The sequence below is a fragment of the Echeneis naucrates genome, chromosome 1 (genome assembly GCF_900963305.1).
Source record: "Echeneis naucrates chromosome 1, fEcheNa1.1, whole genome shotgun sequence".
NCBI classification, from domain to species: domain Eukaryota; kingdom Metazoa; phylum Chordata; class Actinopteri; order Carangiformes; family Echeneidae; genus Echeneis; species Echeneis naucrates.
Window position 1 is genome coordinate 834686 of NC_042511.1, and position 16711 is coordinate 851396.

The window sequence follows — 16711 nt, forward strand, 5'->3', positions numbered from 1 at the left end:
TCCAGCAACAGCTACATAGACACATCGGTGCAGAAGGTTGGGATCTCAGGAGTGCCATGGTGTCTAGAGCACACTGGAGTGGTGACACAGCTCATCAGGGAAGCCCGCGAGAACAAGGGTGATCTTACAGTCCTGTGGTTAGACCTCGCCAGCGCATAAGGCTCCATCCCCCACAAACTGGCTGAGACCACCATGACCAAACACTATTTGCCACATCATGTTGCAGACTTGATCCTGGACTACTACGATCAGTTCAGGTTGAGAGTCTCAGCCGGATAGCAGCAGTAAACTTGTTTGCCCTGGTGATGAACATGATGGTGAAGTCAGCTGAGCCTGGGTGTCGGGGCCCCCGGACCCTATCAGGGATCCTTCAGCCACCAATCAGGGCCTTTATGGATGACCTGACGGTCTGCATCCCGGTAAAGAGTCTGTACCGGGATGCAGATGGATCCTGCAAGGGCACGACCACCAATGGGCACGGATGAGTTTCAATCCAGCCAAGTCCAGAGCACAAGTGGTGAAGAAGGGCAAGGTTACCGACAGGTTTTGATTCATCATCGAAGTGAAGCAAATTTAAATCATTTCCAAGAAGCCAGTGAAGAGCTTGGGAAAGGTGTTTGACAGCAGCCTCAAGGACTCCTCATCGGTGCAGTCCACCTGCCAGGAGTTAGACACTTGGCTGAGATCAGTTGACCAATCCAGCCTCCAAGGCAAGTTCAAAGCATGGATTTACCAAATCAAATCAAATCAAATCAGATTTATTTGTACAGCACCAAATCATAACAAAGTTACATCAAGGCACTTTACATATAGAGCAGGTCTAGACCAGACTCTTTATAAAATTATTTAAAGAGACCCAACAGATCCCCCAATGAGCAGGAAAATCTTCCTTTAAGAGGCAGAAACCTCGAGCAGAACCAGGCTGAGGGGGGGGCGGCCATCTGCCTTGACCGGTTGGGTTGAGAGTGGGAAAAAGAGAGAGAGAGAGAGGGTGAGAGAGGCATTGGGGGGTGGGGGGGGTGTAGGCAACCTCTGAGACGGTGTCTCCATGTTGTTGGTACAACCTGAGTTGCACACTGACTCACAACACCAGCATGGTATTCTGCCAAGGATACTTTGGCCGCTACTTGTCTACGAGGTCCCCATTTCCACGGCAGAGACCCTGGAGAGGAAGGTCAGCAGCTGTCTCAGGAGATGGCTGGGGTTGCCCAGAAGTCTCAGTAACATTGCCCTCTATGGGAACAGCACGAATCTCCGGTTGCTCCTAAAGTCTCTGGAAGAGGAATTCAAGGTCACACGGGCTCAGGAGGTGCTGATGTATAGAGACTCAAGAGATCCAAAGGTGGCCCAGGCTGGAGTGGAGGTGAAGACTGGAAGAAAGTGGAGGGCTGAGGCCGCTTTGCTGGATGCAGAATCCCAGCTGCGCCAAAAAGAGTTGGTAGGTGTGGTGGCTCATGGCAGAGCAGGCTTGGGGCTGTTCCCAACATCTTGGTACAGGGAGCACAAGGGGAAGGAAAAGCGGAGGCAAATTCGGGAGGAGGTGAGAGCTGCAGTGAAGGAAGGAAGATCGAGCAGGGTTTGAAGCAACAAGGGGCCTGGACGAGGTGGGAGCAGGCCATGGACCGGACAGTCACCTGGTCACCTATGGAAGGCGGAGTCCCACCGCGTCACCTTCCTGATTTGGTCAATGTACAATGTCCTGCCTAGCCTAGCGAACCTCTTCACCTGGGGAAAGGTGGAGACCCCAAACTGCTCTCGGTGCTCAGCCAGGGGAACACTGGAGCACATCCTAAGCTCCTGCCCAAAAGCTCTCGGCAAGGGCCGGTACACCTGGCGGCATAACCAGGTGCTGAAACCAATTGCGGAGGCCATCAGCAAGGGTATCAGCAGCTGCAGTCGAGTGCGAAAAACCACCAATGGTGCAATAACGTTCGTCAAGGCAGGAGTGCAGCCAAGGCCAGGACACAAGACTGTGGCAGCAGGAATCCTGTCAACAGCACAGGACTGGCAGCTCTTAGTGGAGCTGGAGAAACAGCTGAAATTCCCACAGCACATTGTCAGCACCACTTTGAGGCCAACATACTTCTGGTCTCTGAGGGTACCAAGAAAATCCTCATCATGTAGCTGACGGTCTCATGGGAAGAACACTTAGGGGAGGCTCATGAAAGAAAGAGGACCAAATATGAACATCTGGTCGTCAGCTGTCAAGAGCAGGGCTGGAAGGCTAAGTGCATGTCCATCGAAGTAGGCTGCAGAGGATTTGTGGGGCAATCATTCCACAGAGCCCTCAGTGTACTGGGCATCACAGGAGGAGCAAGGACCAGAGCTTTGGAACCAGAGAGAAGGTCCATAGGGACAAGTGAATGCCACCTGAACACACACTGCAGTCTGATCAACCGTGGTGGGGTTGCCTGGAGGAGGCTGTATGATGATCACTGACGATGTATTCAGGTGCATCAGAAGATGTATTCAAGAACTAAGTGTTCAGTGATGAGCTAAAATGGACATCAGGCACTTTGTGTGTTTTTGGGAATCAAATGGAAGAACTGTAACATGAGCTGTGATTTCGCCTCAATATTGTGCATTAAGAAGCAAAACAACAACAATTCTAAAGTCAACATTCACAACACAACAACAAGTATGTGCTTCTTAAGGAACAAAATCAGTTACTCCGGTCCAGTAGAGGGTGAAATAAACAGAATATAACCATGTAGAAAATAATTTTTCATTGACTTACATTTCTCTAGTGTCTTGGTTGTAGTAGCTCGGTTTGTATCTGCCAAAGGAAACAGAGACTTCAGGATGTTGGATCATATGACTGATGGACAGATTTTTATCTTTGATCATTAACCCTTCCTGTCGTAACACGGGTAGTGTGGCAAAAAGGGACACACGGAAAATCATGTGATAGTTCATGTTTACAACAAGATGGCAAATATTCCATCATCGGAAGTGCTGCAGATTAGATCATAATATTGTTGTTGTTTGCAGATTTTTGAAAAACAATGAGCACAAGGAAACAGCACTCCGGGACACATTCAATGCCTGGTATTAAAGTGTCAGTCCTCCGGTTTCATATGGGAAAAAAAAGGTATTGCTCTGTCTTATTTGGTTGTAACTCTACTGGCATTTAAAAATAAATATGCAAACGGGAGAGCGGGCACTCCTGACAGTTTTAAAGGGCTAAATTAACTCACCTGTTTATGAGTTGTTGTATTATTGGTGCAAGGTCATTGGGGTCCACAGCTGTAGTCTTCCCGGTGGACAGGAACACAGCCAGTGACACCACCATCCAGGAGAGAGCAGCCATCTGAGAGTTCACAGCAGGAGGATCAGAAAAAGGTCAAATGGAAATAATGTCCAACATGTTGGAGCCTAAAGGAGCCGTCCCTGAAACAGCTCTGTTATCTGTGACAGAAGTTCTGAGGACAGGTCCAACTGAAGGTTTGTAATGATTTGATGTTGTACCAACTGCACAGACGTTTTTGCTGCCACTTTTGTGGCTACTAGCAGTAAATGTGGCAGAAATCAGTCAAATACTTTTGCTGACTCTGTTGAAGTTTGTTACTTTTTGTTTGACGCTGTCAAAGTTGTCAAACCAGAGCAGGACTGATCAGATCAGAGGATTCCTCACCTTCTCTGCAGCTGACAGCAGGATCTGAACTCTAAAAAAGAAAAAACATAAGAACAGTGTTATGTTTGTTGTTGCCTGAGGATGCTTATAGAGCAGCGGTGTCAAACTCATTTCCATCGAGGGCCACGTCAGTATAACGGCCCTGTTATTATAACATAATCCTTTTAATTTGTCAGGTTAATAAACCCACATTACTCCATCAATCTACCATCAAACTGTCCAAGTGAAAACAGAAAAATATCATCCAACACCAGTTATGACATGAATTTTTGAGAACACGGTTGAGAGGGGCAGAATTACGGTTTGGGTTCAGCCTGCATTCATTTTTCTCTTCCTGGACGTTTTGGGATCGTTGAAAATCGCATTGATCTGGATACACTGCAGTCTAGTCACAGGTAACACAATCGGCATGCATTGTGGGAAATGTAGTTTATGGTCAATACACACTTTTGACTTATTTTAAGACAATCAGACCTTTTAAGCTCTCATGGGCTACAGCTGGCCCGCGGGTCTTAAGTGTGACAATATGTTTTAGAGAAACTGCCTCATGATAATTTAGTGGAATATTTCAGTGATTAATCATCCTCTTATTGTGTTTTTAGCAGCAAATTGTCCCCGTTCAGCAAAAGTTGAAAGTCCTCTTTAAGTGCAAACATTTAAAATATTTGTAAAACAATAGGCGACATTATGCAAATCCAGAGAGTGAATCTTATGTATGGAGTAAAACAGTGTTGGCTTCTCCTGCTGTCTTTAACTCAAACCTGAGTTTAAGTTCAACTGAAACCACACCAACATCATTTAAAAGAATTATGAATGAATGTACCTCTGAATTGAAATATGAATCAGTTGAAATTACAACCAGTTATTACAACAGCTATGTTGTGTGAAATTCATGTTATATTAAAGTTGTGATTTATTGTAAATCAGCCAGGTGAAAATCTTTTACCTGCTTTGTTGGAGAAAGTCGTCTTTCAGATGCTGCTGACTTGGATCTGCTCTTGTTGCAGTCAGAAGGGAGTGATGTTTTTATAGAGAAGACTGGAACTTTGGCCAAACCCTCCGACACCTGATTTGGCCAAACACCAAAGAAATAATGAGGAAGAATGTGGAGCAGACATCCTGCAGTTTGTGATCAGACTGTCACACTTCTGTTGTCATGTGACCTTAAGGTACTTAAAGAAATCTGGCTCTGTGTGTGTAGAACCTGATTGATTAATCAGTTCACAGTCTGTTTGCAATGACCTCCGACCTGTTCCTTTGTTTCTGCTGTCTGAGATAAAGATAGGTGCTTTCTAATTACTTTCCCAGCAGCTGTTTGCCTCTACAGCCAGGTGTCAAACTCAAAGGAGCTGCCACGTCATCTCAGTGGAGGGCCTCCTCAGCGTTTGAGTAACACAAAAAAGAACAGATGTTTGGATGTTTTTTTTTTTTTATGCTCTCCATCTATCGTCTGTCATCCACTTTTCTCTTAGATTCTGAAAATAACATACTTCCTAGTCTTCTGCTGCAACTTTCACTGTCTCCTGCTGATTCAGTGTTTTGTTTCTGTCTCTCATACACATACCTGTCCACATTGGGATTTGAAAACAAGGGAAATTTTCCACCACTCCAACCAAGAAGCCACCGTGTTGTTGATTTGAAGGAATCTCGTGTCACGTGACTGCCACTAGCCTCCCATCACCACAGCGAGGAATGACAGCTGCGGAAGATTTCTTTTATTTCTTTTTAATGAAGGTTAAAACACAGAGATTTACAGGAAACTACTTAAACGGGAGGGGTTGGAAAGAAGGGGAAACCAGGAGACGTGACAGATATGATATGTCGATCCTTTAGTCAATTTTTGAGTTTTACAGCCCTACAAATACCGGTGAGTGTGTGTCTGTGTGTCTGTGTGAGTGTGTCTGTGTGTGTGTGTGTGTCTGTGTGTGTGTGTCTGTGTGTGTGACTGTGTGTGTGTGTGTGTTTGTGTGTCTGTGTGTGTGAGTGTGTGTCTGTGTGTGTGTGAGTGTGTGTCTGTGTGTCTGTGTGAGTGTGTCTGTGTGTGTGTGTGTCTGTGTGTGTGTGACTGTGTGTGTTTGTGTGTGTTTGTGTGTCTGTGTGTGTGAGTGTGTGTCTGTGTGTGTGTCTGTGTGTGTGTGAGTGTGTGTCTGTGTGTGTGATTGTGTGTGTGACTGTGTGTCTGTGTGTGTGATTGTGTGTGTGACTGTGTGTCTGTGTGTGTGTGTGAGTGTGAGTGTGTGTCTGTGTGTGTGTCTTATACAGTGGTGTAGTCTACTTTTTGTAGTCAGTATACTTTTATACACGACGCATCGCAGAGCAACACCTCATGAACACCACACACACACACACACACACACACACACACACACACACACACACATCTCGCTCCCTTTCTCTTCCATCGATCACACTAACAGGTCAGGTTAGCTCGTGAACCAACTACTTGCTACAGCTAACCATGCTAACTTCTCTTAACTAACTTCACGGTAGCACCGCTCGTTCTGGGTCACATATTCGGGTCAGTCGCCTCACCTGCCTGTTCTTCTGTCGTCTGTTTCCGTTTTTAACTTTCTGACTTTAACGGCAGACTGAATAATTTTGCGGGCTTTGTTTGAGCCGAACAAGCGTGCTGCCGTTGCTTAGCAACAGGTCACAGGCCACAGGCGACGGAAGCCCCAGAGGGCCAAAAGTGAGTAACACCGAAAGGGCCTAAGTGAAGCACAAAATGTCTTCCTGTCTGTATCCACTTCTCTCATTTTTCTGTTCGGCAGCTTCTATAAACTCAGATCATGTTCTTTACCCTGTTAGTGGATCACCCCAACACACAGCAGCTGTGGGGCATTAGTTTGTGTTTGCTGACACACGGAGAGTGTCTCTCTCACTGTTCAACGTAGCATAACATTAGCCAACTTAGCTTACTCCTCTTTGCAAGATGGCGGGAAAGAAGGAAGGTACGCGAGGCGGCCAACTCAAAAATGGTCTGAGGTCATGTGATGTGTGAGAGAGGGAGAGGGCGAGTTACACCTCATCAACTTTACTCAGCAAAGGGAACCTACTGCTCAGGTAGGCTGATGTTTGTTATCATGGCTCCAACGGGGAAGAACTCAAAGACACCTGAGAGTGGATGCTGAGCTGAGCTTTATTTTGAAAGAGCAGACTTTGTTAAACTTTACAGTAGATACTGAATCTGTGAACACTCGTGTTCATTTACATACAATCTGTTTGTTTCAGTGAAGATAATCAACTTTATGTTTACTGATCGAGTCATTTGTTACAAAACTACCAACAAATTTATTCTTCAACAACTCAGGCTACTAACAGACATTTCACACCGCCAGCACGTCCATCAGAACATGTCCGTCTCGTTCTTATGGACACCATGTGTCAGTAATACCTTTATTAAATGTCTTCAAATTTAAGATAAACATAAAAAGGAACACACTGATCAGATTTGACATTTTTACTTGTTAATGTGAAATTAAAAGAACACCCACCTGCCTCTGCTAAGTGTTGTGGTATTACTTTGGTTGGCCCCGAGGTCGTGTCTGACCCGTACCTGGGGACGTCCCCCGACCAGCCCCTGTATTAAATCCACCCCCCACCTGACCCGTACCTGGGGACGTCCCCCGACCAGCCCCCGTATTAAATCCACCCCCCACCTGACCCGTACCTGGGGACGTCCCCCGACCAGCCCCCGTATTAAATCCACCCCCCACCTGACCCGTACCTGGGGCCGTCCCCCGACCAGCCCCCGTATTAAATCCACCCCCCACCTGACCCGTACCTGGGGACGTCCCCCGACCAGCCCCTGTATTAAATCCAACCCTCAACTGACCTGTACCTGGGGACGTACCCCACCAGCTGCGGCATTATATCCAGTACCTGGGCGCACACCCCAAGCAGGCCCTGTATGACCTCCACCCCCCACCTGACCTGTACCTGGGGACGTACCCCCACCAGCTGCGGCATTATATCCAGTACCTGGGCGCACAACCCAACCAGGCCCTGTATGACCTCCACCCCCCACCTGACCTGTACCTGGGGACACACCCCAACCAGGCCCTGTGTGACCTCCACCCCCTACCTGACTTGTACCTGGGGTCTGACGCTGACCCCCTGCCTGACCTCCACCTGGGATCTCAACCCTACCATCTCCTAATGACTCAATCCTGGTGGACCCCCCTTGAGTGTTTTGTGTAAAAGTAGGCGGAGCATTTTCGTCATAACATTCACGTTTAACTGCCGTGCCAGTAGGATTAGCACAACTTGAGCACACCATTTCATGTTGTCCCACTTGTATTTCAACCCGCCTGCAATAGAAAATGTTCCTTAAACCAACTCTGTCTCCAAGTCGTTTGAGGGAACCACGTCGCTCCTCAGGAGTTAAGTCTCTAGTACCACCACTAGGTTTGTATATTTGAGAAAACACCACAGCACGATTCCCCCAGTCTCTCATCCCCTGTATGCTGTCAAGAATGCTCCATTGACTGGTTTCACTTGTACATGATGTTGAACATGGAGAGGAAAGAGTGAAGAAAACCAACAATTCATTAAATCTAAACTTACTGGATATTGTGCTAAATCCCTGAAGAACCCGATACTCTGCATGATCAGCTTTACCTTTCATGATTAAATCAGCACATTGATCATCAACATCCTTCCATGTTCTAACCCCTTGAGGACAATGTCGCTGGGTCAGTTGACGTTTCCATGAGGGTGGTACAAGTTCATTGGGACACTGACCCATGACAGTTCGCCATTGCAGCACCGTGGCTGCCACCACCTTCCTGCCGCTGTAAATCTCACATCTCTGGATTGCGGTCCTCACTGCATCACCAGTGTCCGGGACTAGATTTATATCATACGATCTAGTGGCAGTGTTAAATGGGATGCCTACAAGCACACTGTACATGGGAGATACCCTGTTAAAGGAAACAAGCACAGAATGTCAAACGTGACATTTGAAACTGTGTGTGAATGTGATGTAGAAATGTGAACATTATTTACTATTGAATGGTCAGCCAAAATGGACATCATGGATTATATGTGTGTGTGTTTGCAGGATAAATCATGATGACTTACGTTTCTCTAGTTTCTTGGTCAATGTAGCTCGGTCTGAATCTGCCAAAGGAAACAGAGACTTCAGGATGTTGGCTCATATGACTGATGGACAGATTTTTATCTTTGATCATTAAATTAACTCACCTGTTTATGAGTTGTTGTATTATTGGTGCAAGGTCATTGGGGTCCACAGCTGAAGTCTTCCTGGTGGACAGGAACACAGCCAGTGACACCACCATCCAGGAGAGAGCAGCCATCTGAGAGTTCACAGCAGGAGGATCAGAAAAAGGTCAAATGGAAATAATGTCCAACATGTTGGAGCCTAAAGGAGCCGTCCCTGAAACAGCTCTGTTATCTGTGACAGAAGTTCTGAGGACAGGTCCAACTGAAGGTCAGTCCTCGGTTCTTCATCGTGGAAAGAGTCTGTTACTCCACCACTGATCTTCTGAGAGAAGCTCCTCTAACACCCTGACATCCTTCAGCTCACCTCTCTACCTGATCCCTTTGCTTTCAGTAGATGTTGTCCTTTGTCTCTACTTTACTTTACTTTTGTGGCTACTGACAGTAAATGTGGAAGAAATCAGTCAAGTCCTTTACTGATTTTGTTCAAATTGGGCAGCATCTAAAAAAGGCAAACAAAAAGTGAGCAAAGTTGTCAAAGCTCACCTTCTCTGCTGCTGGCAGCAGAATCTGGGATCTAAACAGGAAAAAACACATTTGTGTAAATCCAGAGAGTGAATCTGATGTATGGAGTAAAACAGTGTTGGCTTCTGCTGTCTTTAACTCAAACCTGAGTTTAAGTTCAACTGAAACCACACCGACATCATTTAAAAGAATTATGAATGAATGTACCTCTGAATTGAAATATGAATCAGTTGAAATTACAACCAGTTATTACAACAGCTATGTTGTGTGAAATTCATGTTATATTAAAGTTGTGATTTATTGTAAATCAGCCAGGTGAAAATCTTTTACCTGCTTTGTTGGAGAAAGTCGTCTTTCAGATGCTGCTGACTTGGATCTGCTCTTGTTGCAGTCAGAAGGGAGTGATGTTTTTATAGAGAAGACTGGAACTTTGGCCAAACCCTCCGACACCTGATTTGGCCAAACACCAAAGAAATAATGAGGAAGAATGTGAAGCAGACATCCTGCTGATTTTACAGTCAGATCTAAAACAGACTGCAGCCTGCTGATGTCACGAAACCTCAAGTTACCTTAATTCTATTTAGAAATCTGTAGATTTTTGGTTTGGTTGTAAGGTGTGTGTGTGTGTGTGTGTGTGTGTGTGTGTTTGTGCATAGAGCAAATCGATCCATCAGATTAACCACTGTCTAAATATTTCTTCATCAGTTTCCCAGCAGCTCTTTCCACCTGCAGTAACCTGCTCTCCCATTTGTTAAAATGTCACGATGGAGCTACAAAAAACTTCAATACGTCTGTCAAAACACAGGCAGCAGCAACAATGTGAAGGTTCTGCATCCGAATATGAGGACTTTAATTTTGGGTTCTCTGCGTCACTAAAGCTCTCTGTGATCTTTCATTGGCACGCTGTCTCAGTTTGTGCAAAAGCACATTTCGATGATCAGTGTACAACAATTCCCACTCACGTGCATATGAAATCAAAAGTTCAGGTCTCAGGAGGCTGGTGTTGGTTTATGCTGGAATTATTTTGCCCAGTTATTATATCATAATCACAGCTGTCTTGCAGTGTTTATTTTGACAAAAACTCAACAGACTTCAGTTAGCAAAGCGAACACCTGCATGTAAAAGCAAGGATGTTGTGTGTAGGTCGATTGTTTCTGTCTGTCGGAAATCAATCACTTATTGCTATTAACCATCTTCATATTGAATGGCATCTCTACAAAGAGTTTGAAATATCCTCCTTAGTGGTCTTATTTAGAAAAGAAACTATAAATTCTGACCAACATTTGAAAAGATGGTCGGTCTGCTAAGACGTTGGCAGAATTCCTCTCTGTTGTGATTGTGGTTTCCTAAGGAGGGCTAACAGACTCACTCTTGGTTCTTCATCAGGTTCTTTCGTTGCTGCTGTTGGAAGAGTGAAGTGAATCATTCTGCTGTCAGCAGGCTGCTGATGTCTCTGTTGGTTTAAAACTACCAACAAAGTTCATTCTTATACTTCTGTATTCTTCTAATGTAGCTTAAACCTTGTCAAGGATGCAAGTATGAACTGATTATGTTTTAGAGGTCAAAGGTCACAGGTGTCAAAGATCAGAGAAGGAGGTCAGTTACCATTAGCTTTTCTTAGTGAAGGGGGGGGGGTTCTATTGCAGTTAATACAACGTTAATTACTCACAAAAGCGCAGCCTTGAAAGTGACATCACGTCGGGCACCGGGTCAGAGTCAAAGTGCTGGCCTGGAAAACACATTGACTTACAGAGAAAAGAGATTCATTAGCTTCAGATAACTCAGCATAGATTTTACAAGTTAAACAGACAGTTTGATGTCCAGCTAACATTATGTCACATTACGGTAGCTTCAGTTAATTTGGCCTTTGACTTGTGCCAACTCAGTGACGCTAACGTCAGTAAGCTAATTGATAGCATTAAGCTAATATCTACACACCATGATGTATTAACTGCTGTCTGCATTTTCAGATTTTCAGATGAGCTTCTTCAAATAGTTCTCTAAGAAGAGAAATACAACTGATGAAGATGATGCTATTCAGGTGTCATTAGCCTTTTCTGACTTATAAATGATGATGTTAGGTAAAAAATAGTATTTTAATGTTTGCACTTATATGTGATGTCAGTGAAAAATATTTACTCAATTTTTAATGTAATCATATTAGAGTAGTGGTTGTGAGGGAGAAAATGTCATTTTCAACTGACCAGCCAATAAATAGGTTGTAAAAGTTAAAGCCGTCAGAGAGCCTGTCCACTGCTGAAAAAAGTCCTAAAGGAAAGTCCACCTTTCACTTTAGTCCTTTAGTTTTAGTCACTTGTATTTTAAAGGGAAATTTATACAAATTCTAGCCAAATGAAAATCTTTTGCCTGCTCTGGAGGAGAAACACAAAGACGCTACTGACTTGTATTTCTTCTCATTGAACGGTTGATCTCATGAGGTTTGCCGGTTTGTTGCTGGTAAACAAAGTTCTTTTTGACAGACACAGTTTGTTATCTCCTGCAGTGAACCCCACTGCTCTGTCATAGACACCATTTAAACAGAGCACAGCTATATTCTGTAAAAATGAACATTCAATCTGAGAATTAGGAAACTGGATGGACAGTGAAACAAATTTTCTGACAGCATGTTGGAATCCCTCGTCGTACTGACTTGGTGTCCATCTAGTGTGTGATGTGTACGATTACACAACACCTGTGTTCCTGATGGTTGTCTGGGATGTAGGTTTTCCAGTATCAATATATGAATAGTCTGTGTGTGCATGAGTTCAGTAGGTTCATTCATGTGTCGTTTCACATCATTTGTGTTGTATTATTCGTTTTATTGTGATTTGCATCGTCCCGTCTCTTCACTCAGCTGACATTACTGTGACCTCAGACGTTGAATCAGCTGTCATGGCCCAGATATTAACTTCTGATTATATTTCTCGATGTTAACAAAAATAATGTTCATGGCTGCAGGTTCCTGGGTCACAGTGCAGATGGAGGCTAAACAAACATTTACCCCCCCCATCCCCTCTGCTCTGAGCTCAGGTGACAAAAGCAAACACACATGTATTTCTTCTATTTGGACCATGATATGTTTATGTAACTGCAGTTTGTTGTGACTGTCTGGAACCATCGATAGCATGAAATGATTATTATTATTGTTATGACTTACTTTCATTATATATAGAAACCAAAATCTGACTGTCCCATCAAAGTGCTGCCGTAGATGGAGGTGATGTTTCTAAAGGCTGAATGTGGCTGACAAAAGGTTTAAAGATGTCATTTGATAAAATGATTTATCATATTGTGTGTTAGCTTAGTCACTGCTGATAAATCTGTTTAGTCCAACGGGAATCATCAGTTGTCACAGAGACAATCTGCTCCATGAGCTTATCTACAGACAGAAACACCATAAACCATCCGAGGGCAGAATCCAGCAGGCCGTTTCACAGATAATGAAACCTGTGGTTTAACTCTCACTTAGACCTGAAACACGTTATCACCTGCCATAAAACTGGATTGCAGCGCACTCTGAACACCTGATATTCAGATGACCAAATCAGTGCTGCTTGTGAAGTGTCAGGACGACACAGTCCTGCCAGCATGGACTCCAGCGGTGCCATTTGGACTGCTCTCCTCCTCGTTGTGTCCAGTTGTGCGTTTGTCGCCACAGGAAGTCCGATAGGTAAGTGAGCCAAGATTTCTCTGAGTTTAGGAACACGCTTAGTTTTTGTCTTGTTTTTAATTTAAAGGTTCTGGATTTGTTATTCAAATAAGTTCTTGATTTTAATGAGTGCTTCTGCTTAAACGCGATGAGTTTGTGGTCTCTGTCTAGTTTACAGTCCTGTAAAACACGATGTTCATTTTTTAAATGATGCTCCATTTAGAGGGAAACACAGCAGGAAGGAGGGGAGGGGTTGGGGGCGGGGCTACTGTGTGACTGACAGACTGTACCATCCAACCAGGACCAAGTCTGTTTTCTTCCGGTGCAGTTGTGAGAGGTTTTTTATGTTTTTCGCCTTGTTTTCCAGGAAGATGAGGTGCTCCTGAATACGATTAGCTGATCAGCTTAACTCTTCCTTCTGTTCTTGCAGTCACTTCCACCATTAACTGTGATTCAGGCAGTGATCAGCTGGTGGGTGCGGTGGATGAGGGATACACAGGTGAGGTGGAGAACTGGATGTTCGAACCCTGTCTCTGACACCTAGTGCTCCAGTTAAAGGACAGATGAACGAAACAAGTGGAACTATTCATATGTTTCATAAAAAATGATTTGCCTTTTTCACAGATCAATAAATAAATGGTCTTTAATAATTAGAATAATAGAATAGAATAGAATAGAATAGAATATTAGAATAATTATCTTACCTTTGTGGGCTTCCATGTCCATCGGTTGAGATTTCTATATTTTTCTAAGACAAGAAACAATCAAAATGATATTGGAAAATTATATTGAAAGTGGTTCCATGCTTATTAATGTTCACCAAGTTCTGGGAGATGTTTCTTTCATGGGAACCTGATGAGTGATTTTCAGACACGTGAAAGGATCTGTGGGTCCATCAGAAGGTAGATGGGATGTTCTTTCTCTTCCATGATGCTCCAGGCGATGTGGAGCTGCTGACTGGCATCCCAGCAGAAAAAGACGTAAGACTGGTGTCCAACATCTTCCCCGAACATCTGCAGTTCCTGGAGCTGAGCTTCACACCTGGAGATACCAACGCAACTGTTCGCACCAGGATGCCGCTGGACGCAGACGTGCTGGCAAGGGTCAGTGACAACAAGCCATTTATGTGGAAAACACATAACATTTAGTTTGGTTACAGAAATCCAGCCAAACAGCAGCTTCTGTTGGAAAATAAGCCGTGACAGTGTGTCCTGTAGGTCATGTGATGTTGTTGTCTTCCAGACTGACGGCATCTTGTTCTACTCCGTCACGTGTGATGCTTCAGGAAAGGTGTGTGAAGTGATGAAGCCGCAGAATTCATTCAGTGACACAACAAAACAAAATTTAAAAATGATGCTTTGGTGCTTTGCAGATTAACAACAAGCGGAAACTGACGGTCAACGACCTCAATGACAACGGCCCTGTTTTTCAGTTGGATTCAGCCTGGGTCAATGTCTCTGAGGTAGGAATCAAATCTTTAAAAAACAGGCCCAGAGGACGTTTGGTCAGCTACAGGTGCTCCAGAATAGAAACAGAAATATTGCTCGGAATATGAAAAGATATGAGACAGATAATCCCACACAGACAAATATCTTCTCCAGAAAATATCTAACTTTATGTAATATTTATCAGCGTGAACATAAAAAGCGTGTTCACTGCAGGATAAATGTAGAAACATGACGTGTTTCTCTTCAACGCCTTTAATTCAGATTCTTCTTTCAGACACACCAAGTGGACACTGCAGTTATTCAAGTGACAGCTGTGGACAGAGACGTCTCCGTAGAAAACAAGACACTGACATATTCCTTTGTAAGGAATATTTTCATTCTTATATTTCTTCAATCTGAAGTTGAAACAGTTTATCTGTCAAATAAATAATAAACTAATGCACTGTAATAGATTTTTATGCTGATGAAGGATGAATTCTGTGTGGATGCGTGATGGTAACTTTCTATTTTAAGGCCCCACCTTCAGAAGACTTTGTGTTGACCAACTCTGGGACTTTTATTTTGAAGAGACGCTTGAACTACAACGTGGCCCAAAAGTACAATTTTGTTGTGACGGCTCGGGTAAGAGGAAAAAGATTTAAGTTGATGAAGTTGATTTAGCCCATGGCCTCAGTTCTCGTATAAAATCAGGCTTCTGTCTGTCTGTAAATTGACGATCTGGTTGAAATCTGTTGAGCATCTGCAGGTGTGAGGTGATATTTATATTTATCAGAAGGTGTGAGCCTTTGGCGCACAACTCTGACCATAAACACAAATGAATTGTGGCCTGCAGGATAAGTGGGGGCTGAATGACTCAGCTGATCTGCTGATCAACGTGGTGGACTTTGACAACATGAACCCGACCTTCAGCCAGAACCTTTACCAGGCTCTGATTCCAGAGAACCAGGTGACTCCTTCCCCTCTCTGGATAAAAAACTGTTACTGATTTCATTTGAGTGAGATTATTTCAATATAAATCTCTCATGTTCCTGATTTCAGATAGGGGTGTTAGTTCAACCAGAGGCCATACAGGCTGAGGACGGAGACAAAGGGATCGACGTCCCTGTAACCTACAGAATCAGTGCCGGTAAATAAAATGTTCAGCTCACGATAAACAGAATAAAAGAAAGACCGCCCATCGTGCTGTCTTTTTTTAGTGTCTCCAGAGAAGTATCTCCGACACTTTGTCATGAACTCCAGCAGCGGCGTCATCTCTGTGGTGAACGCCTTCGACAGGGAGGACATGAACAGCAGTGTGATCTCTGTCAGCATCAAGGTACAGATGAAGAACACAACACAACACAAACCTGATCATCGCACAATCAGGACTCATTTCACAGCTCATTTAATACAAACATACAAAAGATAAAAAGCACCTATAAAGAGAAAAAGAGTGACAAAGGTGAATAATGAAATAGTAATAAACTGTTAATAACCAACTGAAAACAGTAAGTCTGAAAGAAATTAGATGAAGAATAAATCAAATCAAATCAAATCAAATCAGATTTATTTGTATAGCGCCAAATCATAACAAAGTTACATCAAGGCACTTTACATATAGAGCAGGTCTAGACCAAACTCTTTATAAATTTATTTAAAGAGACCCAACAGATCCCCCGATGAGCAGGAAAAACTTCCTTTGAGAGGCAGAAACCTCGAGCAGAACCAGGCTGAGGGGGGGGCGGCCATCTGCCTCGACCGGTTGGGTTGAGAGAGAGAGAGAGAGAGGGAGAGGGAGAGAGAGAGAGGGAGAGAGAGAGAGAGTGGGAGAGAGAGAGAGAGAGAGAGACAGGCAGGCAGGCATTGGAGGGGGGGGTGTAGGCAGGAACATGTTGCTGCATGAAGTTCATGGAGTTGAGCTGTAATACAGAATTCATGCTATATGGGACCAGCAGGTGTTGCAGGAACATGGGATGGAGATGAGTCACCACCTGCAGGATGAGGACAGGGAGAGAGAGGAGAGGAACTGGGAGAGACAGAGACTTTGGCAGAACATGGTTAGTAATGCAGTATAAATGCTTAGAACTGGGTGAAACTGTTTTTTTTTTTTTTTTAAGAAGGATGGTTTTTATCAGCGCATGCAAGGAGGGAGTTAGAGAGAAAGAGGGAGAGGGGGTGACAGGGAGAGACAGAGAGCGAGAGAGAGAGTGATAGAGAGAGAGACAGAGAGAGAGAGAGGGGGTGGGGGGGGGGGGGGGGGGGGGGAGAGAGACAGAGAGGAGAGAGACAGAGAGA

General features: G+C 44.1%; 1 protein-coding gene and 1 pseudogene across 1 annotated transcript; one reads left to right on the top strand and one right to left on the bottom strand.

Annotated features, from left to right (window-relative positions):
- LOC115041573 (uncharacterized) overlaps positions 1-2439 on the top strand; it is a 2876-nt pseudogene extending 437 nt beyond the window's left edge.
- A 294-nt stretch (positions 2440-2733) lies between these two features.
- Positions 2734-9710, bottom strand: LOC115041638 (uncharacterized). Its single transcript, XM_029499295.1, has 9 exons — positions 9671-9710; positions 9362-9392; positions 8840-8952; positions 8717-8755; positions 7719-8556; positions 7476-7615; positions 3635-3665; positions 3198-3310; positions 2734-2776 (listed from the first exon to the last, which is right to left on the bottom strand). The coding sequence occupies exons 3-9, from the start codon at positions 8950-8952 to the stop codon at positions 2734-2736; spliced, it is 1317 nt and encodes a 438-aa protein (XP_029355155.1). The 5' UTR covers positions 9362-9392; positions 9671-9710.
- Between the last annotated feature and the right edge of the window lie 7001 nt (positions 9711-16711).

Bases quoted from the DNA above. Each gene is read 5' to 3' on its own strand.
- LOC115041638 (XM_029499295.1), bottom strand. From the start codon at position 8,952: ATGGCTGCTCTCTCCTGGATGGTGGTGTCACTGGCTGTGTTCCTGTCC. The intron at 7,616-7,718 runs GTAGGGGGTGGA...TTGTGCGCCCAG, and splicing joins AGACCCCAGGTACAAGTCAG to GTACTGGATATAATGCCGCA. The intron at 3,311-3,634 runs GTGAGGAATCCT...GTGAACTCTCAG, and splicing joins TGCTGTCAGCTGCAGAGAAG to ATGGCTGCTCTCTCCTGGAT.